Below are 26,939 nucleotides of genomic sequence, written 5' to 3'. Positions count from 1 at the left end.
TTGTTACGACCCTGGTCTAGGTCAGGGAAGCAGCATAAATAAAATGTTCAGGAAAAATCAGTTTCAACAATTTCTTTCTCTTTTTTTTTTATTTTTCCGTTTAGTTTCGTCACAAAACAAACATGAATGAAGCAGTTTCTTCAGGGCTGGGCAAGGCCAAAACAATAAACAAAACGGCCACTAAACTAAACCCGAATTATTACTAACTAAACCCTGTAAAAAAAAAAAAAAAAGAAAAAGAAAATACAGTGGTCTTTACCTAACTTCCTGGCTACCTCAACACAGGAGAAAAGATGTACACAAAAGAAAAAGGCACCCAACCCCTACCGCTTCAGTGATCAAGGAAAATATTGTATATACAATATTTACAGACAATGGCAACACAACTGCCACAATAAAGAAACAAAAAGATTTATAAACAAATGAAAACAATATGGTCAAAAATCAAAATGAGAGTGCTTTATAGAAGTGAATAAGAATTGGTGACAACCTTAAATAATATACATGATTTAGATCTCACTGATATCACAAGCCAGCTATATCAATAACACCCTCTCAGTAGCTACAACACGCCAACATCACTCTCCCCTCCGCCACGTCTGCATCCCGGGCGTTTTTCAAAGGAACGTTCCACTCGAGTCTGCCAATCCCTGGGTACGTCTCGAATACGTCCAATCATGGCGGAGCTACTTGAGAGCGAGAGAGAGAGAGAGAGAGAGAGAGAGAGAGAGAGAGAGACACGCACACGCACATCTCCACAAACAGGGAAAAGGGGGGAGGAAAACAACAATACGTCCTCTGACGTAACACTCCCACCCATCAAAAGTCAAAACAGGGATTCTTTTCTTTTGTTTTGACATATTTTATACACATAAATTAACTTTGATAGACACGGGAAAGAGCATCTGCCAACACATTCTCACTACTCTTCTTGTGGCGTATTTCAAGGTTGAAATTTTGAACCATTAATGCCCACCTCATTAGCCTTTGATTTGAGTTAGACATTCGCAAAAGGAAGACTAGGGGGTTATGGTCAGTATATACTACTACTGGTACAGAACTTCCACCAATATAAACTTCAAAATATTGAAGGGCTAGGAGTAATGCGAGGGCTTCTTTCTCGATTGTACTGTAGTTGCGTTGTGCTCCTGAAAATTTCCTCGAGAAATAACTTATTGGATGATCAATTCCTGTTTCACCATCCTGAATCAACACAGCACCTGCTGCTAAAGCACTTGCGTCCACCTCCGATTTGAATGGACGGGTGAAATTAGGGGTGGAGAGGACTGGGGCATTGCATAGAAGATCTTTGGCAGCCTTAAATGCAACCTCACAATCTGCATTCCAGCGAAAAACTCTGGATGAACTTAGCAAGTCTGTAAGTGAAGACACAACCGTAGCAAAATTCTTACAGAATCCCCTATAATAGCCAACCATTCCCAAAAAACGATGCAGTTCTCTCTTTGTTTTAAGGACAGGGAACTCCAAAATTGCCATCACCTTGGCATCAATGGGACGTACATGACCTTGGCCCACTTGTTTACCCAGATATGTGACCGTTGCTTTCCCAAATTCACACTTAGCCAAGTTAATAGTTAGAGGAGCATTTGACAGACGAAGGAACACTTCCCGCAACGATCGTAAATGGTTTTCCCAAGAACTGGAATAAACCACCACATCATGTAGATACGCTTCACAATTTTTCACACCGGACAATACCTTTTGCATCAGGCGCTGAAAAATGGCTGGAGCGGAATATTGGAAAAAATTATCCAGCGTGACGAATGCAGAAATTTCTGATGCACGAGCTGTCAGAGACACCTGCCAGTAGCCTTTTAACAGGTCTAATTTGGTCACAAAACATGCAGAACCAGCGCGGTCTATACAATCCTCTATCCAGGGTAAAGGAAATGAGTCGGGTTTGGTTGCACTGTTTACCTTTCTGTAGTCAGCGCAAAATCAAAAGGTATCATGAAAGAGAACATTGGTTTGCGAGAGATTGTCTGAGAATAATGTCTGGGAATAATGAAGGAAATTCACACAATGTTCAGGAAACATGCCTGTTCCCTCATAGAAGGATTTCTATGAATGAATGGGGTGGAGTCCATTTTATGGGCATTATGTGTGTTTCAAAAGCGAAATTGAGTGAGAGTTAACGCATTTGCATTCCTTCTGGTTTTGCACGTGGCTACCTTCCCTGACCTGGAATGTGTCTAAGGTCCACTAATTGCTGGACTAGTGTTGGCAAAGGGGGAGTAAAAGCTGATAATGATTAGTGGGAGGGCAGACATCTCGGAGTCTACTTGGGCCTACTTGGACTTTTGCTTGATACGGTTTTGAGACGTCTGTTGGATTATTAATTTATTAATGAATAATTGTGTGTCCAAATGTTCCAGATGCTACAATTATAAAACAATGTACACAATCATTTAACTTTCTTACATTTTTACAGGTTATACAGATATGATAAGTATTAGACAGTGAATGATATATGTAAACAATCATTCTTCACTCTGCACACATGCAGGCCATAGGACAGGGGTAACAGTGTTACAGGGGCCCAGAACCAAAATCACTTCTCAAGAAGAAACAAAAGGTTTCCTTGTTTGACTTTGGATGAAGCATTGAATCATTCTGGAAAGTTACACAAACACATCTGTGTGTGATGATCACTATGGGTTTGTGTCTGTTGATTACTGTATGTTGAATGTGATGTGTCTGTAGTGGCTCTTTATTCACCATCAGTTGATCCAGAGAAGGTTAGACTAATATCTAAAACCTGTAAGTAAAACAGAGACAAATGTATGTGACATTATTGCACTAACCACTTTAGACCAGCTAAAAGAAATTACTTAGACTAATAAGAGAGAGATTATAATATAACACTGTGAAACATCATTGTTAAAGCTGTTTTTAAACATTCAGATTTTGATTTTGCATCCAAATCACCATGAATGATAACCCTTGACCCTTATCTATAATCCTGTATGACTGTCCTCTTTCTATTTCATTGGGTCAGTTTTATTTATGACAAAGAAAGTACAGATGGTAGCCAACCAGAATGCCTATTCCCGCCGAGTTACCCGTCGCAGCAAAGCCACCGAGGCAAAAATAAACCAGTCGCATTTCAAAGTCATTTGCGAAATGACCGCCAGGTGCCGCAAAAGGACATTTTGCTAAACAGCTGCAGTTGTTGCATTTTGAAATGTAAGTAGAGCTGAAGTCATAAATCAACAATAATAAAAACGCAACATTTATGTTATAAGGGGGGAAAACGTGGTTAATGTTGTTTAGACAAACAATCTATACAAATTCACCAGTTCACATAATATTATTTGTAAGAAGAGTGAACTGTTACATAGTCAAACCGAGGAGGCACGCACCCTCTCAGATTTATAAGGCAAATTAAATTTAAATGCACTGCAGCTTACAAAACACAAACATTAATAAAATTTATTTTTTTACATTTGATACAATCACACCAGTGTGATTAGAACGGTCAGTGCCAAATGTCATCAGTTGCTAAATTCGTTTGCTCTATAGCTCATTTATCATTTATCTCAACCAAAGATCACAACTGTTCAGTGTTTACAGTCATATAAGGTTTATTTATGTTTCTGATATTTAAATACACAAAGTAGGCCTACTAGCAAATAAATAAATAAATAGTTGTTCGAGCAATTCCAGCGTTATGGACGTGACATTTGCAATCTGAACTTGAAATATTAATTCTCAAATGTATTCATAACCAATATATTGAATCATCTGTTTATATTTTTCAAAACACCTGAAAATACAGTCCAGATATCAGAAAAAATATAATTCTTTATATTTTAGATGAGGGAAATAGGCTACACATGCGTTACGGACTGAACATATTTTGTAGACTCTCTGTGAATTACAATGCACAAACCAAAAGCAATATCTGCCGAATGGAGAAGGGTTGGCTCTTCACAGAACATAAAGCATTGGTTTTATTTCAATTTTTGTTTTTGCATTTCGGAGGAAAAATCTGTTATGGACGTGGACGTGGAAATGCATAAAAAAAATTTAACAGAGACCTCTAATGGGTATTTAATATGGCTTCCCCCGTTCATTTAAGCCATTAGTCAACTACTCGCACGTTTATAGCTTATTACATTAATATAATAAACCACAATGAGCCCTTAAAATATAGAGGCGTAGGCTGATTTAGTCTGCGCGCATAAAGCATAAAGCACACATAAAGCTTGCTGCAAAGCACCGGCAAAAGTAGCCTAATGATTGTGAATGTGTCAGGGAAAAATTTGAAATTTTAATTTTTTTTAATAATAACTAGTGTTTTCTGAGTCCGTGTCGGCTGTAAAGATGAATTCCTTTTCGCTGATTCCTTTAGAGAGAAATGCAACTTTCATATATGGATTACATAATCAGACAGTTGCCTATTTTATTTTTATATGAATTGGTTCATTTAAAAGTAGACATTTCAAGCTTTCAATGGACATATTTCTCATGTCTGTGAGGCAAGCATAAGCTGACTTTCAGTTGAGACAGGTTGAGATGTCCTCCAGTACACAGAGACAGAAAGGGCATCCATTTGTTTTCTTTATTTTACAAAAGCACAACATTTTGTTGTGATTGTGAGTTTTAATAAATAAGAAATAAGACAAAGTATTTACAGTTCCAAATGATCTATTACTCTTAATTATATAACCAAAAATGTATTATTTTAAGTTATTTCATTATCAGGAAAAAATGCAAGTGATGGCGCTGGCGCCTCCATAACATGCAGTATTATTACTTTCCACTCTCCACATAAAAAAAAAAATTAATATGCACCAACGTAATAGTGTTGGATCCATAAATAAATATACACCAGTCTATATCTGTGACAGTTTCACTCTATTTTGGACTTTGTTTTCCTGCCTGCACCATTTCCCGCCACTAGGTCGTTGTCATGGTTTTTGATTTAGTCATCACTGTCAGCTGTATGTCACCATCACCTCATTTGCACTCGTACTTAAGTTCCCTTGTTTCTGTTCACCCATGTCGGGTATCATTCATGTATACGTGTGTGTTAAGCTCTTGTTTGGATTTACCTTTGGATTTATTAAAGATTGCCTTCTCTCTTCATCTTCGTGTTCGTATTTGACCTTCAACACAGCGTGAGTGACAGAATACCTGACCTAAAAAGTGATTAGCGGTGTGTTCCTGTGTTTTTTTTTTTTTTTTGTATGTGTGTTTTTTGGGACTTTTTGTTTTTTCCCCATCACCATGGACTTCCCTGCTGTTCGCCTCATGTGCCTTGTACAGGGAGATAGCTCCCTCAAAAGACATTTGGAGGATTATTTGAACCTGGCCCATCTAACAACCTTCCCAGATGACTGCTTATGCTCGTTCCTGATCGCTGGACTCAACACGTCCACAAGAGCGCAGTTATCTGGGAGGGGTCCTCGAGGGAGCTTCATGGACTTCTCCTAACCCAGTGCACAACCTATACCACCCAGACGACGACGATCGGCAGCATGAGCCCACCACAGGCCACGTGAGTGACTCCGCCGCGACGTTCGAGTCAGCGCCTCTGGGAGCGACCGAGCTGAACAACGCAATGGAGCCTGAGCAACATGTGTCTGACCAGGTGTGCGAGCCGGCTGCACCATCTATCGCTGAGGGAGTTCTAGTGGATATCGAGGGCATGGAAGTGAGCCCCGCCCACCCTCCCGCTGCTGAGAGTGAGTTTCTGGTTTCAACACTGGCGAACTTTCATTTTGGAGAAATTGAACTTTTTGACCCATCATCATCAGAATCTGTCAGTCATGTCCCTAATTCTCTGTCCCCACCCAACCTCCCTCTCCCACCACCTCTCCAAAATGTCATTGAAACTGTTTTATTTCTTGTTGGCTTCTGTATTACCCTTCAAGATCCTCTTCAGTCCCCAACCAGTTCTACTACCCTGTCATCGCTGTCTCCCATCAGCCCCTCTGTTCCACCTCATCCTCCTCTCAGTGGCGCGGTTACACTGCTGGACTGTTTTGAGTCACCTCTTCCTGGGCTTCGGGAGCCCATGGCTCCGCCTCCGGCCTCCACTCCACTTCGACCCGACGTCCTGACTCTCACGCCTGCGCTTCTTCCACCCTCGATGGCAGCAGTGACCATCGGGCAGTCGGCCTCGCTGGACTTCCTCGGTATGTCGGCTTCGCCTCAGTCGGACTTCGCTCTACCTTCGCCAAGGACTTGCGGGCCGTTCACTGCCCTCCGCCCCCCACCCCGTCGGCTGCGGCTAGCTCCGCCCTCCCTCAGGCTCCACCTCCACCTTCGGTCGCTCCAGCTCAACCTCAGCCCTCCGGATCCCTGCTTCCACCTCTGGGGGTCGTTGCTGCGGCTCCGTTGCGGTTGTCGAGGTCATCAGTGTCCTGTCGCTTCATCGGCTCTCTGGCTACGCAGTGGGCTCCATATCCCATGTCGACATCGCCTCCTGCCATCGCCATAACGTCATCCAGCTGTCTTCCTCCATGGCTCCTCCCTCCAGCGATGCCGCCGTGGAGTGCAGCCCTGGTTGTGCACTGGGGTACCATCAGCCTGCCCCTGTTCAAGGCCACCCATTGGATCACGCCACCTGCACCTCCCTGGACTTTTCACTCCATCCCTCTCCTGGACTCTCGTCCTCCACCTAAGCCTCCTCCATTCCTCTGTCGGCACAAGGTCGCGCCTTTCCGGGAGGGGGCGTACTGTCACAGTTTCACTCTGTTTTGGACTTTGTTTTCCTGCCTGCACCATTTCCCGCCACTAGGTCATTGTCATGGTTTTTGATTTAGTCATCACTGTCAGCTGTATGTCATCATCACCTCATTTGCACTCGTACTTAAGTTCCCTTGTTTCTGTTCACCCTTGTCAGGTATCGTCCATGTATACATGTGTGTTAAGCTCTTGTTTGGATTTACCTTTGGATTTATTAAAGATTGCCTTCTCTCTTCATCTTCGTGTTCGTATTTGATCTTCAACACAGCGTGAGTGACAATATCAGAGAGAGATGACTTTAAAATCTATAATTTGACGGATATTTGACGTTTTAAAATGATCTAACCGATGCCGCTCCAATTCGTTGTTGATTATTAGGTGTTATTGATCAACATCATTTAAACATATCACGCTGTCATAATGAAAACTTGTTTTAATGACTCGTTTATTCATTAAATATACAAAGATACAAACGCAGGTTAGGTATAATATGCTGAATATACAGTTATAGCATTCAGTTAAAAAAATGTTATAAATAGGCTATAGACTGCGAATATATCATTGCATAACAAATAACAAAATGAATTACTTTAAACACACAATGATACGAAATAAAACAAGTCAAAATGTATAATGAAGAAGAAATAAAAAAGAATGAATGATGTGTGTACGGTAACAACTCTTGCACGTCGCAGCAGACACATGCAGCCATTATCGTGAGGAATACTCTTTCTCTCTGCATGCTCATAAATTCATAAGTCATAAATTAACAATAAGAATGAAATACCAAAATGATGGTAATTTCCAAATCCTAGTACTTTATAAGCCTACAACACACATGAGAAATCAAAACAAGAGCTATTGACTTTTACTATACAATAATGAAACAAACAAAGATTTGGTGGAGTTGATCTACAGGTTAAGGTTATAAATTAGGCCTCATCATTTTATTATTAAATGAAGAAATAAAATTGGTTAACAATGGTTAATGTTGTTTGAACAAACGATCATATACATGTTCACCTATTTGTATGAACTGTTATATAGGCTATCTCTGTTTGGCTATCTGTTTATTATTAAGAAAACAGCTCTTTTTTATTATTATTTTGAAACGAATGAGACTGATTAAATATGTAAAAAAAAAAATAGAACAAACTTTTAGAACGGAAAAAAAGAATAAAACAGAATTACAGCATAATATAATATTACAGCAGAATTAGTTAAATTTAATGAAAGTAAATTTTAAGCAGAATAGAACTCACTTTTAGAACAGAAAAAAATAGAATCAAAAGTTTAAAATAGAGATGACAATAGCCTTCGATGGGCAACAGTAGGATATTCCTCGGGGGAGCAGCACGATCAGTGATCAGGATTTGAACACAGCACAACACTATAATAAACAAAAAATACACCACAAGACCATCATATCTCGCAGTCAGTGAAAAGAATATGTGCAATGATGCTGATTATTTTTACTATTGCGGAACGAGACGAATGAAGAGCGCTTCTCTCCTGCGGACACACTCCAGCGTTCTTCATTCATAGGCCTACTCTTTATTTATTTATTTATTTATTTATTTATTTATTTGATTAATGCAGAGAGATTTGTCTCCTGCAGTCTTAAAACACGTTAAGTTACACCGTATTGTTTGTTGTAAACATGTTTATAAAATTACCATGCATTTCCATTTTACATTAAAGGTGCTCTAAGCGATGTCACACGTTTTTAGACCAAAACATTTTTTGTCACATACAGCAAACATCTCCTCACTATCCGCTAGCTGCCTGTCCCCTGAACACACTGTAAAAAAAACGCGGTCTCTGTAGTCACCACAAGCTCCAAAAATGGCAACAAAAACAAACTGGTGCAGTCTGGACCACGAAACATAATAAACAGTGCTCCAGCCAATAACCGACAAGAATGATTTGGGGGTGGAGTTTTGGGGTTAGTGCGCGTGCACATGAAGGGGGGTGTGTAGAAGAGAGAAGCATAAAGAGGGAAGTTCGAATTATGTGATCTTGATATGGCCGACACACTACCAAAGAGACGACGTTCTAATGAACACCTGGAAAAGAAATGGGAAAAGGAGAAGGAACGCGGAAAGTCCCGAATTTACATAGGAAAAGCCTATGAAAGGTGGCGAGAACTCCGGCGGCAGAAGGGCTTCCAATCCGACATTCAGGTGGCTCTTTTTTTTGCTGGACAGGTGAGTTAAACCATTTTTTTGTTATTCTAAATGGACGTTCATGTTCGCCTAACCAACACAAGGATATAAACACAAATAAGGATTGTTTTCACCCACTGTTTGTTATGAATTCGTTTATAGCCTATTGACAACTTTGACTAAATTTGTTTACGACGGAGCCGTTGTTTATGCTCACTGTGAAACGCGAAGCTAACGTTATCTTGCTATTATTATTGCATTTCATGGAGGGGGAGGGGGAGGAGGAGGAGGAGGAGGAGGAGGGAGGGTCTAGCTAGCCTCTGTTTTGTTTGACAACACTTCGAACGTCAACAGGAAGTTACTCCACCCAGGATCGCTTAAAAAAAACCTTTAAGGAACAGATTTTAGCCAACAGTATGACTGAATTTACATCTGTATAATTCAAATCGGAATATCAACAGCAGTTCTGTTAAAAAAAAAAAAAAAAAACTTTATGGAGTTCAAGCAAAAATCAAGTCTGAATTGCGACTTCTCTGTTTTTAGTCAGAAAGGCTCCTCTCCTAACAGATAGTCTGGGAGGTTGGGAGGTGGTGTAGCTTCATCGTGGAGGTATGAGAATCCATCAATATTTCTCCCAATGTGCATGCTTTTAAGCTAAAAGCCCTGATGGATGTTGTTTTGTCAAGGGTAACGACTCAGTTTTTCATATTCATAACTCCTGACGCATAGGCTATTAACAAATTACGGTCACTATAAGAGTAAAACAGAGGTCAAAACGTGAAGCTTGAGTCTTAGATCTTTTTAATGATGTATAGTTTGTCAACTGCACATTAACATTTAGGCTATATAATATAACAAATATAATAGCCTACATGAAATGCCATAGAGGTAACATTAATGTTCAGATGCTTTTCATCACAGAAATACATTATATTTTAAAGTATATTAAAATAGAAAACCATTATTTGGTTAGAATTCTTTTGGTAGAGACTTCTTTTAAAAACATTATAATAGTAATGCGTCCAATTTTTTGACTGGTACTGTAATTTAAACTATAACAGGCCTAAACAAACTTTTCTTCACATGTGCAATAATACGTGCATGCATGAGATGACAAAGATCATGTTTTTTTGTCAAGAGTGGACATTATATTAACGTTAATACTTTTATCAGCATGTTCACAGAGGGTTTTTTTCACATAGCCTTCCTGACTGAAAGGGCTCATTATGCGGGTCATTATGCAGGTCATTATGTGGGTCTTTGTCTTCTCAGGTGGGAATCACAGCATTATTCATGAAGATTCACACCTCCATGCACACTGTGTTTCTTGATAAAAATTAAAATCAATATATTGTTTTATATGAACAAGTAGGCAGGATAATTTTTACATCATTTTGAAGCAAAAACTCTAGTCTACAACCTCCAATACCCAGAAGTCTTGTGAACACATATATAATATTAGTTTTGTGGCCTTATTTCAGTGACTTAAGTTTTTTGTTTTTTCAATAACCACGCATAAACTTTATTCCTTCAAAAATACAAACATGTACATACATGTTGCTCACATATTATGGTAGCCAAGTTCGTGCTGAATACAGTGTAATGACACTTCTTCCATTAATATGTTTATGAACAACTGAAAAAAGCACAAATGTCAGGGCATGTCAAAACTTCTCCAGGGCCCCGAAAATCCTCAGACCCCAGAGGGTGAATGCACAGGCTTGCATGGGCTGCAGTGTGCAGGGGCCCCGGACTGGGCAGACTATTTTTATTATTATTTTAAATTTACTTCAGCATGAAAAAAGGCCCTCATTGAAGCATTTTTTTTTAAATAAGCAGGTGATTGGAAAGATGTGACACTTGGGTCACATCTGTTAAATCATTTTAATTTACGTTAATTTCTCTGTACTGTACTTTACGTGTTGTAGCCATTAAAGAAAACCTATTTAGTTTCAAATTTATGTTTAAATATTATAATGTCATTTTTAATTTCATCTATGTTGATTGTGAAAAGTGAACAGCATGAGTAAGATAGGATACATATTCATAAGATGCGAATATATCGAGACACAAGGAGTGGGTCAGACATGATTTTGACCGCTTAATTTTTGTTTTTTGTAGAAAGCCTTTCTTTAAAGTGAATTTTGTTTCATATAAAATGTATCTTAATTTTAATCAATGTTTCATCAACCAATTGCCTGGATTTAAGAAGCAAACATAGCAGACAAAAATCATGACATGGAGGCGCCGGTGCGATCACTTGTGTTTTGCATGAACTGGAGCACGTCTCATAAATGAACCGAAACTCTCACAGAAATGACACATATATCTATAGAAGGCTTGAAATGTCTACTTTCCAAACGAAAAGAAATAGGCCACTCTCTGATTATGCAATCCCTATGAAATGTGCACTTCTCTCTCGGCGTGTGCACTGCAGAGATGGCGAGTCAGTGTCGTCAACTACATCTTTTCAGCTGACACTGACACAGAAAACACTAGTTGATTAATAAACAATTAAAACGTCTCCTTGCTATTTTTTAAACATTCATAATTATTACTTTTGCCGGTTCTTTGTGGCAAGCTTTATGTGTGTGCTTGAGTGCGGAATAGACTGTATTTTATATTTTTATATTGAGGTATTTTCATTATTAATTAAAGACAATTATGCTGATAACAACCTACTGTATTTCTTAATATCATAAAGAAGCAAAAACACATGCTGCTAACATCGCAGTTAGCAAGTCCTGACAACATCTTAATTTTACAAGCATTTAGTTTATTTTATTTTAGTGTTAATGTTTCAGTTAAAGAATCTACTACAATTTAAAAGAAAACAAAGTATAAGACACAACATGTTGACATACATTTCTAATTATAGAACAAATTAATTTGAAAAATAAATAAATGAACTTATAGTGTGTCAGTCACAATTACCAGGAAAGTAACCTAAGAAGAAACTAAATTAACTTTCAATTAAAATATGAAAAGTTTTAATCATCACTACTCACAAAAACGTCTCCAGTTTATAATGTGGATCATTTTTCAGGTCAGAAAGAAGCTTCACTCCTGAAGCTCTTAGTTTATTCAATGACAGATCCAGTTGTCTCAGGTGTGAGGGGTTTGATTTCAGAGCTGAAGCCAGAGCAGCACAACCTTCATCTGTAACATCACAATCACTCAGCCTGTAGAGAACAATGACACTTCACTCAACAGATCCAGTTTAAGGATCAGACCCACTTTTACATGCTTGAGAGGGTTTGTTTCAATATCATTAAAATTTTTAAAATCTTTTGCATCACCAAATTATGTCTATATTATCATAAAGACAGTGTAAGAGCCATTATGATCTTTTGAATGTATGTTGTAATTCCATTGTTGGACACTGGGTGGAGTGTGGGTTTAATTAGTATAGATAGCTAGGGAGTAAGAGAAGTGAGGTGTAATGGAACTGTGAGTTTAAAATGTCATCTGTGAGTTTTGTGATGAATAAATTTGATAAATACAATACTATACTGGAAGCATCTTGTTTGGATCTCACGTGTCAATACCAACCCTACAACACCTCTAAGTGACAAGGTGGTCATTTGTCACTTCAGACAGTATGTAAAATGATATCAAATACTTTGTAAAGAACCTAATGCAGATTAAAACAACATCTCCAGTTATCTGACAGGACAGTTTTAGTTTCTGTGTAAATTTCATTTTATTGTATATCATTCATTAACCCCAGTAGGAGGAGAATGAGAATGTGGTGACTTTTATGCATTCTCACTTCAGTTTCTCCAGTTTACAGTGAGGATACTTCAGTCCATCAGAGAGCAGATTCACTCCTGAATCTCTTAGTTTATTTCCTTTCAGATCCAGATCTCTCAGGTGTGAGGGGTTTGATCTCAGAACTGAAGCCAGAGCAGCACAGCCTTCATCTGTAACACCACAATCATACAACCTGTAGAGAACAACGACTCTCTTCAGGCTCTCAGTTCAGGATCTACAGCTCAGATAAGCAGGAACTATAGAAAGAGAGACTTAATCCAAGACATGATTAACAGGTCCAATCTAAGGTCCAGACCCACTTCTACATGCTGCTTGAGCAGGTTAGTTTCTATATCATAAAAATGTGAGAATCTTACATTTTTTGTAGTACCGTAAAATTCTCAACATATCTGTATGATATAAACACACTTGTCAAATCTTTACATCATCTAATTGCGTTTATACTATCATTAATATTTTAAAATCATGTTGGAAAGAATCTAATTGGAAAGAATCTAATAAAGTTTAAATCATCTTTAATTATCTAGCAGATCATTTTTTAGCCGTGTTTAGTTTTTGTTTTAAATTTTATTTTATTATTCACCACAGAAGGACAATGGAAGACGATGTTGAAACATTTACACAATCTTACTTCAGTATCTCAAGTTTACAGTGAGGATCCTTCAGTTCATCAAAAAGCAGAGTCACTCCTGAATCTCTTAGTTTATTCCATGACAGATCCAGTTCCCTCAGGTGTGGGTTTAATCTCAGAGCTAAGGCCAGAACAGCACAACCTTCATTTGTAATGCAACAATCACTCAACCTGTAGAGAACAATGGCACTGTTCAGTCTCTCAATTCAGGATCTACAGCTCAGATAATCAGGAACTTTACAATCAGAAATTGAGACTTTATCCACGACACAATTAACAAATCCAGTCAAAAGTTCAGACCAGAATTTTAAATTTTTTGAAGTACCCCAAAATTCTCAACATATCTGTATAATTTGAACACACTTGTCACATCTTTTACATCATCCGATCATGTTTATAATATCATTAATATTGAAAAATTATGTCAAACACTTTGGAAAGAATCTAATAAAGATAAAATCATCTACAATTACCTTGCAGATAATTTGTAAGACTTGTTTAGTTTTTGTTTTAATTTTGCTCATTATTTCACAGTAGGAAAATGAAGGAGGATGTAGGATGAAATTTATACAATCTTACCACAGTTTCTCCAGTTTACAGTGAGGATCCTTCAGTCCAGCAGAAAGCAGACTCACTCCTGAGTCTTTTAATTTATTCAATGACAGACTCAGTTTTCTCAGGTGTGAGGGGTTTGATCTCAGTGCTGAAGCCGGAGTATCACAGCCTTCATCTGTGATACCACAATCAATCAACCTGTAGAGAACATTGACAGTCTTCAGGGTCTCAGTTCAAGATCTATAGCTCAGATAAGCAAGAACCTCACAATGAGAAAGAGACTTAAACCACAACATGATTAACAGGTCCAGTCTAATTTAACCCTTTAGGGTCGACGAAAATGCCTGCATGTTTTGAAGGATTTTTATGATGAAATTTACTTAAAATATTCCATAATTTATGGTCATACAGATAAAGGCAGTACATCGTTCGAAACTGAATGTAAAAGTAAAGGGTCTACTTTTATATGTGTCCACTTAAAATCAAAACAAATCATTGCGCTTTTGTAAAATAAAGAAAATAAACAGGGTGTGCTTTTTACTGTCTCAGTCTCTGTGGACTTTTTTTTTTGGAGCACATACATTTAAGTGTCTATTAAGTGTCTAAATGAAAACAAATATTCTCTGTTTATGCAATCTGTATGAAAAGAGAGGTCCGTCGTTCTTGTGTAAGCTTATTATTCGTTAATGTGAACACGTCTACGGTAATGGTCTGCGGCAATCCATGCAAAAAGAGTCAACGCCCACATCAACTCGATAAAACGCATCAAGTTTCATCAGATTAATTTACGTTACATCGTTTTGGGATGGGGTAAAGAATAATCTTAGAAGAATTTACCATAGAATAACAGTGCGACTGTGGTTTCAGTTTCATTTTGAGGAGTGACTTAATCCAGTGTATTTAACGGGGTAACACTTTATTTTACAGTGCTGTAGTTACACATTACTACATGTACTTACTATAGTAATAACAGTAAATTATGCATAATTACAAGTAACTAACCCTAAACCAAACCCTAACCCTAACTGTAATTCTATAGTAAGTACATGTAGTTAATTAATAGTACTCAGTACTTATTTGAGTAATTACAATGTAACTATGGCACTGTAAGATAAAGTGCAACCTTTAACGGGTAAGTTATTCATTCTTACTTACATTAGTAAACATGATTTTTTTATTTTTTTATTTTTTTACCTATTGACTTACCTATTGACTAGTTTGGCTTTCCCCAAATTGCTATACTGACAGAGATGAGTGAAACTGACTGAAATATAAAGTGTCTTTGTTATAAGCAATGTATTAAATTATAAGATGTACATTTATATGGGACTGATCCAGAGTCACAGTTCCCGGTCCTAACACAAATATGATATATAATATGTTATAAAAGTAATATGAATGTTTAGACAAGATTTGATTGGCCTGTTTTGGAAAGTTTATGAAGTGTTTGCTGTAAAATACTGCCTCATTAATGAAGCTTTGGTTCACAAATTTCTGCTCAGATGTAGGTTTTGAATGTGTTAAATATATAACATAAAATATAATATACAAAATTTGTTAATGTACTGTCCAATAATGCATGCATGCACCTCTCAGGTTATGAATGTAACCATGGTTCCCTGAGAAGGGCAACGAGACACTGCGTCCTAGGATGCTAATGGGGAATGCTGACTATTCTTGGAACCGAGGGCTCAGCAACTCAATATTGCAATCCAGGTGGAGCTCTGGGGGCAGAGGTCTCAGCCGGATGACTCTTTAAAGCGAGAGGAGACCTAGCAATGCCCACCTTGAAGACAGTTAACCAGGGAAGCTCAAAAAGAGCCTACAACCCAGTCCGCTGCCTCCACGGAACTCTTAGAGTGCAGGCTTCAGCATAACAACCCTTTATAGTGAGAGGAAGCCTAACTATGCTCTATGCTAAGGACTGCTTACCAAGGAGGCTCGCAAAGAGCCTGACAACTCGATATTTCTATCCAAACGGAGCTTTGGGGAGTGGAGGCCTCAGCAGGATGACTCTCTAGAGCGAGAGGAGGCCTAACAATTTTAAAGATAGTTCCATTTTAAAGATAGTTCCACCAAGGAGGCTCACAGAGAGCCATGCTACTCAGTGTCACTGTCTATAGTGGAAAGATCCTGAAGTCAGAACAAGCTCATTGCAGGGAGCAGAGGACATAACCTAACAAAAGTTTTTTTTTTTTTTTTTTTTGACCTTACTTAGATTCTCAAGTATTTGTCCAAAACTTGTCCAAATGTTGTCCCAACTATCCAAATTGAGTTATCTGAACAAACATTTTTACATTCAACAATGATGTGCCAGTTCCTAGCATGCATTGCAGCTTAAAATAATTATGTAGTACTTAAACCAATACAGTTGTTAGGACCTCTTCTGTTACAACTTGACTTCCTAAGGTAGCTCGAAGTGCAGCCTTGACAGATCAGATTTCCCTCTCCCACATTCCTCCAAAATTTCATTTAATTTCACAATTTCACAACTTTTCCTGCAAGACTAGACTTAGCTGGTCAAAGGCACTTTTCAGCTCACTTTCACCCCCATGAAAATAAGTTCCTTGATCGCTGATCACTTCATAAGGTTGTCCTCAGTGAGCTACAAAGCAATGTCATGCCATCAAAAAACTATCAGCATCAAGACTAGTCAGCAGTTCTAAATGAACACACATAGTGGTTTGACCTTTGAAAAGTAGCCCCTATCTCTTCTCAGTCTTGTGACCACACTTGATAATAAATGGCCCAAAAACAGTCCATTCCTGTAGACCAGAAGGGAGGCTTGAATAGACTGAGCTTAGAGGAGGGGAGATCAGCCATCCTAGGCATGGTTGTTTTACCTTTCCATTTGGCACATTCCAGACACTTGGTTCTTTGATACTTGTCTACAACTTGTCTACCTTTTAAGATCCAATAATAGCACCTAAGATGAGCATAAACTTATTCCGCTTCAGGATGACCCAACTTGTCATCTACATCAGCAATCAAAAGTTGAGTAACAACATATTTGAAATCAAGAATAATTGGATAAATAGTGTCAAAGGCTAAGTCTTGACTATATCGAAGTCGCCCTCCTACTCGAAGAACTTCAGTAATGGGATCAAACTCAGGTGAAAGGTTACAAAATTGACTACTAGATGGAACACTCTTTCCCACTCTCAGTGCACCATACTCCTTTGTAAAATCCTTTCTTTGGGTCTGTCACAACAAGAGAAGTTCAGTCTGAGCCTTGACAAGAGAAGAGTTTTCAGGGTTGGCTGCCATAGCTTGATGAACTCATTCCACGATTTATATTGCTGAACATCTAAAGTCAAAGAGTTCTCTCTCCAGCATTAGTGAGGCCACAAAACAAAGGCTTTCTTAGCTCTGTAGTCCTCAATCCTGTCAGGGAATCTTGGCCACTGATCTTGGTCAGAATAAAGGAAAGAAGGGCCTTGACTCCAATGGTTAAACTTGGCTAGATCGGTAAGGCGCTTGCCTCTGGTAATGTCATCAGCTGGATTGCTGTTCATGTCAACATAGCGCCATTGTTCAGGAGTAAAGTGCTCTAGGATTTCAGTAATGTGATTAGTAACAAATACTTTGTAGCGACAGGTATCAGAACGAATCCAGTTGAGTACACAGACAAGGGAGAAGTTAGACTCGGTATAGCTGACTGAAATGAAGACTGAACATCTTGAAAAGTAGTTTGCACTACCACTGGGCCAGTCGAAACATTTTCTTGATATATCAACTTCCCTTTCCCTTTCATTGGAACTGACAAATGGCTTGGATACATATGGCTTGCTACTGGTGGCCAAAATCCAGGATATACTGGGCCAAACAATGGGGGATTCAAAGCCCAAAGAGGTATTGGTGGTTGCACTACAGGTCTAGATGCATGGGATTGTTCTGATAGATGCTGATGCATATCAACCCAAGGATTTAGAGCAGGTAATATAGGGAGCATAAACTGACTGACCGAAGGCTGTAAGCTTCCCTCCAAAGTAAACAGATGGGCAACATGGGAGCTTTGAATGGAGAGTATTTGCATTAAGACTGAATGTTTAACAACGTTCACATCAATGGAGCCTTGATTCATTTGCAGAGCACTCAAATTAGTATTTATCTGAGGCTGAGGAGTTGGTACCATAGAGGGAGGAGGTGGAGGCAAAGAAGACTCTCTACTCACACATGGCGGTGACTTTAACTCAAAAATAACTTGCTCATTATGCCACTCTTGCAGATAATTCTGCAGCTTGGGCAGCTCTTCATACTGCAGCTGACTCTGTCACAGTAAAAAGGGGAAAGCAAGTCTATATTACATGAGGACGGTGCAGATAAATGTTGGCTACTTGCTTCAGATGACCAAGAACTTGCTGAAGAATACCTTCAATTAACTTTACTATTTATCTGCTTCACACTTTGGCCCAATTCCATAACAAACTCCTTCAACTCCTTCCTCCTCTTTAATCTCCAGTAGGACAGGGTACAAGGTTCAGAATGACTCTGCAATAGATCCAGTACTGCTCTGGACTGGGGCTGAGGAAACTGAATGACTGGTTTGAGGGGGCTTTGAACTAGGACGTGTCCTCTCATAATCCTCAAGGTAGACTGGAGGCTTGGCCTGCATCACAATGTTCATACTATCCACCTTATCTGCTCTAAATAGTATTGAATATTACTAATATCACATACTATTTAGGATGGATAGTATTCCTGAGCAGCAAAGACAAGAACAAAGAGAAAACTGCTTTACATAAGCAACCATTCTTTAAAAGCCACTAATTGGAGTTACAACAGGCTGCAGCTGTCAAAAGTGGGCAGGACTTCAGTGACATCAGTAGTGTCATAGGGATTTTCAACAGTCACTGTTCTGCAGAATTTATCTCCAACCCTAATTAAACACACCTGAACAAACGAATCAAGGTCTTCAGACGAACTAGAAACTTCCAGGCAAATGTGTTGGAGCTGGTTGGAGCTAAACTCTGCAGGACGTTGCCATCCATGAGCTGGATTGGACACCCCTGCTGTAATGGATTATAATACACATGTAACATTTTGAAACAGTTTTAACTAAAATAAATATTTCATGTCCCCAAAATTATTCATTTAGTGAAAAGCTGTGTAATAAGTGTTATGACTGTATATTATCCCTTAAATGTTCATCTTGTTTGAGCTTGTTTGTCTTGGTTCAAATTTGCTTGTTAGGAACATTTTACTTTGTGGAGGCACTGAGTTTTGTGATAAGATATTTAAACTCAAATCAATATTTTGTGTCTAATTATTTACTTATGTGGCAAGTAGGTTTATAATAAGCAGGATGATATACATTCAGACGGTTCTCATCACAAATTAAACCTGAAAGGCTAATCAGGACCCCGGCTCGAAACAGAGGGGTCTTGTATCGCCCTGAATGCATAGCTAGACGTGGTTTATCCATTACATATAAGTATTAGTAAGTCAAAACTGTCAAAAACTTTGAAAGAATCAATCATCAATCATCTATAAGTTCATTGTTGTTCATTATTGACCATATAAGGAAAATAGAGGATGTTGACACATTTATTCAACCTTACCCCAGTGTTTCCAGTTTACAGTGAGGATCCTTCAGTGCATCAGAGAGCAGATTCACTCCTGAGTCTCCTATTTTATTTCCAGTCAGATCCAGTTTTCTCAGGTGTGAGGGGTTTGATCTCAGAGCTGAAGCCAGAGCAGCACAACCTTCATCTGTGACACAACAATAACTCAACCTGTAGAGGAAAATGACACTCTTCAATCTCTCAGTTCATGATCTACAGTTCAGATAAGCAGGAACTTCACTATCAGATAGAGACTCCAAGGCACGATTAACCGGTTCAGTCTAAGGTTCAGACCCGCTTCTACATGCTGCTTAAGCGGGTTAGTTTCAATATCATAATAATGTAAAAAATCTTATTTATCACCCAATTACATTTACACTATCAGACACTTTGTAAAGAACCTAATGAAGATTAAAATATCTTCAGTTATCTGACAGGGCATATTTTTAGTTTTCTGTATTATTGTATATCATTCATTAATGAGAATGTGGGGAATTTTACTCAGTCTTACCACATTGTTTCCAGTTTACAATGTGGATACTTCAGTCCATCAGAGAGCAGATTCACTCCTGATGCTCCTAGTTTATTTCCAGACAGATTCAGTTCTCTCAGGTGTGAGGGGATTGATCTCAAAGCTGAAGCCAGAGCAGCACAACCTTCATCTGTGACACCACAACCAGTCAACCTGTAAAAATTAAAGATGCATGGTGAACTGATACCAGCTGCAATTATAGAGTAAAATGTGCAAACTACAACTGTGATTTATAGAGGCAGTACTTTGTTACCTTGGTTAGAAAGCACATGATAAAATCATAAATGTGATCATGTTTTATCAGTGTAGTGATTGTTGTCAGTGTGACTTACTGCACTGATCTGGATTCTTTAACCACAGGCAGCAGTTTCTGAAGAATCTCATCTGCTGTATTTTGTGCTCCAGTAAACTTTTTTAGATCAAAAACATCCATCTTCTGCTCTGATGTCAGCAACACATAAACCAGAGCTGACCACTGTGAAGATGAGAGTTTGGCTTCTCTTATTTTTCCAGATTTCAGATAATCTTGGATCTCCTGCACCAGTGAATCATCACCCAGTTCATTCAGACAGTGGAACAAATTGATGGATCTCTCTGGAGAGCAATTCTCCCTGATTTTCTGTTTGATGTACTGAACTGTTTCCTCTTTGTTGTATGAGCAGCTTCCTGTCTTTGTCAGTAGTTCTTGTAAGAGAGTCTGATTGGACTCCAATGAGAGACCCAAAAGGAAACGCAGGAAAAGGTCCAGATGTCCATTCTTACTCTGTAAAGCCTCATCCAGAGCTCTCTTATGAAACTCAGATATTGAATGACATTTCTTTCGGTTTAAAACCTTAGACAAATAACTTGGTTTGGTGATTTGGAAAAACGCATTTCTGTTCTTCTTTATAAAGTAAATGTGTGCATATAGAGCTGCTAGATGTTCCTGGATGCTCAGGTGAACAAAGCAGAAGACTTTCCCCTGATACAAGCCAAACTCCTCTCTGAAGATCTGAGTGCACAATCCTGAGTACACTGATGCTTCTGTCACATCAATGCCACACTCTCTCAGGTTGTCCTCATAGAAGATAAGGTTGCCTTTCACTAGCTGCTGAAAAGCCAGTTTCCCCAGTTTGGCAATCATGTCTTCATCTGTCTTCTCATAGTCCTTCTCTTGTTTTATGTTGAACTGAATGATCAGGAAGTGTGTGTACATTTGAGTGAGTGTCTTGGGAATCTCTCCACTCTCTACTTCACTAAACATCTTCTCTAGAACAGTGGCAGAGATCCAGCAGAACACTGGGATGTGGCACATGATGTGGAGGCTCCTTGATGACTTCAGGTGTGTGATGATTGTACTGGCCAGACTCCGATCACTGATTCTCTTCCTGAAGTATTCCTTCTTCTGTGGCTCATTGAAGCCTCGTACCTCTGTCACTCGATGGACACACTCAGAGGGGATGAAATCAGCTGCAGCGGGTCTGGAGGTGATCCAGATGAGAGCAGAGGGAAGCAGATTCCCCGCAATGAGGTTCATCAGAAGCACGTCCACTGAGGCTGATTCAGATATATTACACAGTTTCACTTTGCTCTTAAAGTTCAGAGACAGACGACACTCATCCAGACCATCAAAGATGAACAACACTTTATATTCTTTACTGGATATTTCAGTTTCTTTTGTTTCAGGGAAAAAAACATGAAGAAGATCTGAAAGACTGAGTGTTTTGTCCTTCATCAAGTTGAGCTCTCTGAAAGGAAGTGGAAATGTGAGCTGGACATCTTGATTCTCTTTCCCCTCAGCCCAGTCCACAATGAACTTCTGCACAGAGACTGTTTTTCCAATGCCAGCGACTCCCTTTGTCAGCACAGTTCTGATGGGTTTGTCTTGTCCAGGTAAAGGTCTAAAGATGTCATTGCATTTTATTGGTGTGTCCTCTGTTGCTCCTTTCCTGGATAGTGTCTCAATCTGTCTCACCTCATGCTCATTATTGATCTCTCCACTTTCACTCTCTGTGATGTAGAGCTCTGTGTAGATCTCATTCAGGAGTGTTGGGTTTCCCTGCTTTGCTGTTCCTTCATACAGACACTGAAACTTCTTCAGCAGATTTGATTTAAATGTGCTTTGGACTAGTTGAAAATCACCACTGAAAGAATCAGTTGTTAGATTACAAAATCAAAGAAGGAAAAGTGATGGTAAAATATTGTTCCTATTCAGTCAGTCACATTCGTTGATACGTCAATACTGACATAATTGGTTCTCGCCTGGGAGCCCAATCACCTCCAAGTGGTAACTAAATAAGCCAATGGACATTGGCCAGTGAGATTTGCATGCCCTGAGATGGGCATGGCACCATGGCACACTCCGTGTGGCCATCACACCATGCTGTCGTCAGACATTCAGCACCTGGTCAGACCTTGCTTTTCTACAGGCCGGAGTGCCCTTAGAACAAGTGTCTAGGCATGTTGTTGTTACAACAGATGCCTCTAGAACAGGTTGGGGCACTGTGTGCAATGAGCATGCAGCTTCGGGCTCCTGGAGAGGACCTTGACTGCACTGGCATACCAATTGCTTGGAGTTGCTGGCAGTCCTGTTCACCCTGCACCGGTTTTGACCATTGCTTCAGGGCAAGCATGTGTTGGTCTGCATGGACAACAATGCAACAAAGCGGGGTACGCTCACGTCGCTTGTCACAACTCACCTGCCATCTTCACCTCTGGAGTCAGCGGCAGCTCAAGTTGTTGCATGCTGTTCATATCCGGGGCGAGCTCAATCATGCAGACGACGTGCTCTCATGACAGCTCACGCTCATGGGAGAATGGAGACTCCAACCCCAGGTGGTCCAGCTGAACTGGAATCGATTTGGAATGACCTGCTTTTTCAGGGACAGCGCACCACGTCTGGACCTCTGGAACCTCTACGTGTGGTCTCTGTATGGGACGCGGAGGACTTAAGTGGCCTCCCACCAGTGGCACTTTCACTCAAGCTAGAGCCCCCTCTACCAGGTGTGCTTATGCTTTGAAATGGAGTCTGTTCACACAGTGGTGTTCTTCCCAGCAGGAAGTGTTTTCTTTCTTGCAAGAGAGTTTGGAGCAGAGGCTGTTCCCCTTCATCATGAAAGTCTTTGTTACCACCATTGCAGCACACCACGATGCTCTTGATGCCAGGTCACTTGGAAAGCACAACCTGGTCATCAGGTTCCTGAGAGGCACCAGGAGGTTAAATCCTCCCAGACTGCGCCTCATCCCCTCCTGGGACCTCTCTGTGGTCCTTCCTAGTCTACAGAGAGCTCCCTTCGAGTTGCTTAAATCAGTCGAGCTTAAAATTTTGTTTCTAAAGACAATGCTCCTGACCACTCTCGCTTCCATCAACAGGGTGAGGGACCTGCAAGCATCCTGAAGGAGGGAACAGAGGCGTTATGTCCCCCCTGCCACAGCACTGAACCACCGCTGAATGGCTGGGATCCCTGCCTCAGCTCCTCAGCAAAACATAAATGAAGTGCCAGTCATATTACTGTACGTCTGGGTATGTCTGTACGTCTGTACATCTGGGTAGGTGTGATTGGCATGCAAATCTCACTGGCTGATGTCCATTGGCTCATTTAGTTACCACTTGGAGGTGATTGGGCTCCCAGGCGAGACCCCATTACATCAGTGTCAATGTAACATCTCTGTTCCCTCCTTCAGGGAGCGAGGGTAACACCAGTAACCAAGATGTTATGTCTAGACAGAAATGTTGTACCTCAAATTAGATGACATGTGTCTTCCCCTAAATATTCCTTGGGTGTCCATAGACAGTTCACTAATTATAGACAAACATGGACAAAACAGAGACTATACAAGTAAGTAAAGAAAACAGAAACAAGAATTCATATAGAGTCATTCCGTGTGACCTCAACCCTGGCCAAACATGTTAATTTTTATTTATTTTTCTGGTGAAAGAAATTCATAAATGAAGAAGAAAGTAAACATTAATCCATAGCATTAAATATTTATCTGAGTAATTCACTATTTTGTACACGGGGGTCAAAATGACACAGAAATAGGTAGATCTATTAGCAAAATTTGACTTCACCTATCCTTGTTGCTTTATTGCCTATGGTGACAGTTCAAAAAGGGGACTCTAATTTTTAAGGCCCTATATGGTTCAATTCCAGAGATATGAGGATCTCACTGTCACTCCAGGAGTAAATTGCTAAATTGCACACATTTTTAGTGGTCAAAAACCAAATGTGGGTCACTTTGCATAGAGCTACTACTTGTATTTAAAGAGGAATGTCTGAAGCACAAATAATGTTCAAACTAGAAACATAACTTTATTCATCAAAAATGATAATTGAAAATTGTGACTGTCCTCTACAAAATAGTGGATCACTCAGTAAATATTTGTTCATGGCATTTAATACAATATTTTGTCTTTCATCACAATGCTTGTCTTTCTTAAAAAAATAAATGAATAAATAATTCAGGGAATCTTCTGAAATTTGGTTGCTTTGACACAGAATGACCCTATAGTTGATTTTACATGTAAATAAACCTCACATAGAGAACAATCTATCTGTCTATCTATCTATGAAATGTACCTCAGATCAGCTGATGTGTATTCCCTTAAATGTTATTGGCTTTATCATAGACTGGTCTCTCTTCATGGACACACAGCTTGGCTCCGATAAAATTGATCTATCACCCTCAAATTGACTTTAATAGAATAGAAACAAAAGAACAGAGAGACAAGAATTAATTTGGCTGATTTTACATGAAAATAATTTTTTAGATCAGAATGTTGTCTATCAATAAAAAAAAGCTCAAGATAGTATGTATCTGTGGTGTCTTTGGACAGTGTTTAAAGACCCTGAGTGGGTCCAACTGCTGTATAGTACTGTATAATACCCCAAACCAGAATATGACAGAGACAACATATCACTAATGAGTTGAGTTTCTTGAAAGTATATATTTCAGTAAATTTGATTAAAGGTGGTGTATCACACACAGTTTCTGCCAATCTCATGTTAATCTTGAGTACCTATAGAGTAGTAGTGCATCCTTCATATCTCCGAAAAATCTTTAGTTTTATCATATAATTATAAAAGATACATACGCTGTACCGAGTCTTTCCGAAAACAGCCGAGCGCCTGGAGGCGTGCCATGAGGAGCTAAAGAGTCACAAACACACGCAGCTTTTCTGTAGCAATCGTCTGCAAGCTATCAATGCTCAGCTGAATGTATTTAAACACACACAATACAGCATCGCATTATCCCTGGATAACTTTTGAATCACTATAATGAATATATAGCGTATACTGAATGATGAATAATGAATTTATAAATTCACTATGGTTCGTGTTGTTTACATTATATCCACTTAGGCGCCTCTTGCCAACAAAACAGACATTTGATGAGTTTCACTTACCACCTGCAGTTCTGACTCATGACCGGGATCATTGTCGCTGTGACCACTCCACCTTACAGTTTCAAACGATCTGTAAATCCAGCGTAGAACTGGGCCTTGTTTATAAAACCATTAGCACCGATCCTGAGGGCTCGAGCAGCCCCGGAAAAACACGAGATATTCTCCATTCATTTTTACCAATAAAAAAATGACTGCAACTATCATACGTGACTTCATCCATATTTTGATAGTTAATTTAAGGCGGTTTCTATGGTTATTTTAATGACAAATATTGAGAGCGCATCAGTGGCATCAATGTAATGAGTGAGCACAAATCTCTCAGCTCCACTTAACGCTGGGTTTTTTGGGAAGCAAGGTTATCTTTCCCTCACAACCAAAAACACACTTCTTTGGTGACATTGTTGATTTCGTGGTCTAAAAACAAAGTGACAAATCTTTCTCGAGCAAGTCCTGTCCAGTGCTGCCAACGACTTCCGTAAAGCTGAATGAAGCGTGTTGATGGACGTGCTTATGCTCTCTCGCTCTGGTCGATGTGTGCGCGTGCGCTCTTTTGGGGGAAGTGCCCGTACAAGGAATTCCGCCCTTTATTACATAATAAAGGGCCATACTCGAAAAAAAAGGCTGAAGTTTGTGAGCAATCTGAAGAGTATTTTTGGCACAGAAATACGTTATACGTCCAACTCGTTTTTTGAAACTAGTACCATGTTTAGCATGAAAATCCAACTCTTTAACAGTGTAAATAAATCAGAATGCATGAAATAGCATTAGACCCCCCCTTTAACAAAATAAAGACGTACAAAATTTATACTGATGTCCCTGATTTTCTATTACTATTATTTCAACCCACAGCATCTGATGTTACTCTTTGAACTTCACAATGTCAAGTTCACATTCATTTACACAGAAATTTAAAAAAAATATATTTGTTTGAGACATGTAGCTAAAAAAATTTTCACACAAACATTACAGACATCAAGAGAAAAAAAATCTACAACCATCCTTGTCTACCTACTTATAATTTTTCAGTAATTCAATTATGTAAACTACACATTATTTGTCTGTTACCTTATTGTTTAGTTGTGGCTTGTAGAAGGTTGTAATGATTAAAAGTAATGTTCACCAATCTGTACTGATAATTAATGTCATTTTTATAACTATTGACCTATATGTCCAACCCCAGCCCAAACATATTGATAAAATTAAGAAATTCATGTTTCTTGAGCTACTTCATGTTTAAATTTTTTAATATACTTCAAGAAAGTAATTCATGGTTTCTTAAGTTAATGAGGAAGTAAAGCAGCTCACCTAACTAATGTTCACTCACCATGATTAAAAAAACAGGTTCCTGACATGTTCATGTTTTCTCATCAAGTGTTTCCCAACAACATAAATTCCTGTAGAGGCAACTAGAAATATTACTACTCAACACTTTGATGCTCGTTTTTTCTGAGTTAAAGAATCTTATTAAGTCCTGGTGTAAATGGCACGCAGTAAAACACTGAAAATACTTCCACTTCTGGAAGCAAAAGTTGCCATACCTGTTTGATGAGAAAAAAACAAAAACCAGCAGATCCAGTTCATAAACAGTTCAGTTAAGAGAGAGAGACTAGTAGCT

General features: G+C 39.1%; 1 protein-coding gene and 1 long non-coding RNA gene across 3 annotated transcripts in view; one reads left to right on the top strand and one right to left on the bottom strand.

Annotated features, from left to right (window-relative positions):
* LOC127501499 (uncharacterized) overlaps positions 1-21,915 on the top strand; it is a 36,195-nt gene extending 14,280 nt beyond the window's left edge. The window contains exon 3 of the long non-coding RNA XR_007926622.1: positions 21,817-21,915. This is a non-coding gene — a long non-coding RNA (uncharacterized LOC127501499). The remainder of the gene's footprint in view (positions 1-21,816) is intronic.
* LOC127501489 (NACHT, LRR and PYD domains-containing protein 12-like) lies at positions 101-26,781 on the bottom strand. Of its 2 annotated transcripts, XM_051873480.1 has the most exons (11): positions 26,649-26,781; positions 24,498-24,612; positions 23,657-23,716; positions 20,271-22,061; positions 19,918-20,091; positions 19,404-19,577; positions 13,867-14,040; positions 13,288-13,458; positions 12,655-12,828; positions 11,891-12,064; positions 101-2,779 (listed from the first exon to the last, which is right to left on the bottom strand). In XM_051873480.1, exons 3-11 carry the CDS (start codon positions 23,704-23,706, stop codon positions 2,773-2,775), a joined length of 2,889 nt encoding a protein of 962 aa, XP_051729440.1. In that variant the 5' UTR covers positions 23,707-23,716; positions 24,498-24,612; positions 26,649-26,781; the 3' UTR covers positions 101-2,772. The 2 variants fall into 2 exon arrangements, with proteins under 2 accessions (XP_051729440.1, XP_051729442.1); XM_051873482.1 differs by lacking the exons at positions 24,498-24,612; positions 26,649-26,781 and having other exon boundaries at positions 23,657-24,121.
* Between the last annotated feature and the right edge of the window lie 158 nt (positions 26,782-26,939).

This window comes from Ctenopharyngodon idella, chromosome 19, assembly GCF_019924925.1.
Source record: "Ctenopharyngodon idella isolate HZGC_01 chromosome 19, HZGC01, whole genome shotgun sequence".
NCBI lineage: Eukaryota > Metazoa > Chordata > Actinopteri > Cypriniformes > Xenocyprididae > Ctenopharyngodon > Ctenopharyngodon idella.
This window is presented reverse-complemented; position numbering and strand designations above follow the sequence as displayed.

Excerpts from the sequence above, each read along its gene's own strand:
- LOC127501489 (XM_051873480.1), bottom strand. The coding sequence starts at position 23,706 with ATGGACACCCAAGGAATATTTAGGGGAAGACACATGTCATCTAATTTG. Across the intron at positions 20,092-20,270 it reads AAAGAATCCAGATCAGTGCA|GTTGACTGGTTGTGGTGTCA; the intron begins GTAAGTCACACT and ends TAATTTTTACAG. Across the intron at positions 12,065-12,654 it reads TGTAAACTGGAGAAACTGAA|GCTGAGTGATTGTGATGTTA; the intron begins GTGAGAATGCAT and ends TGTTCTCTACAG.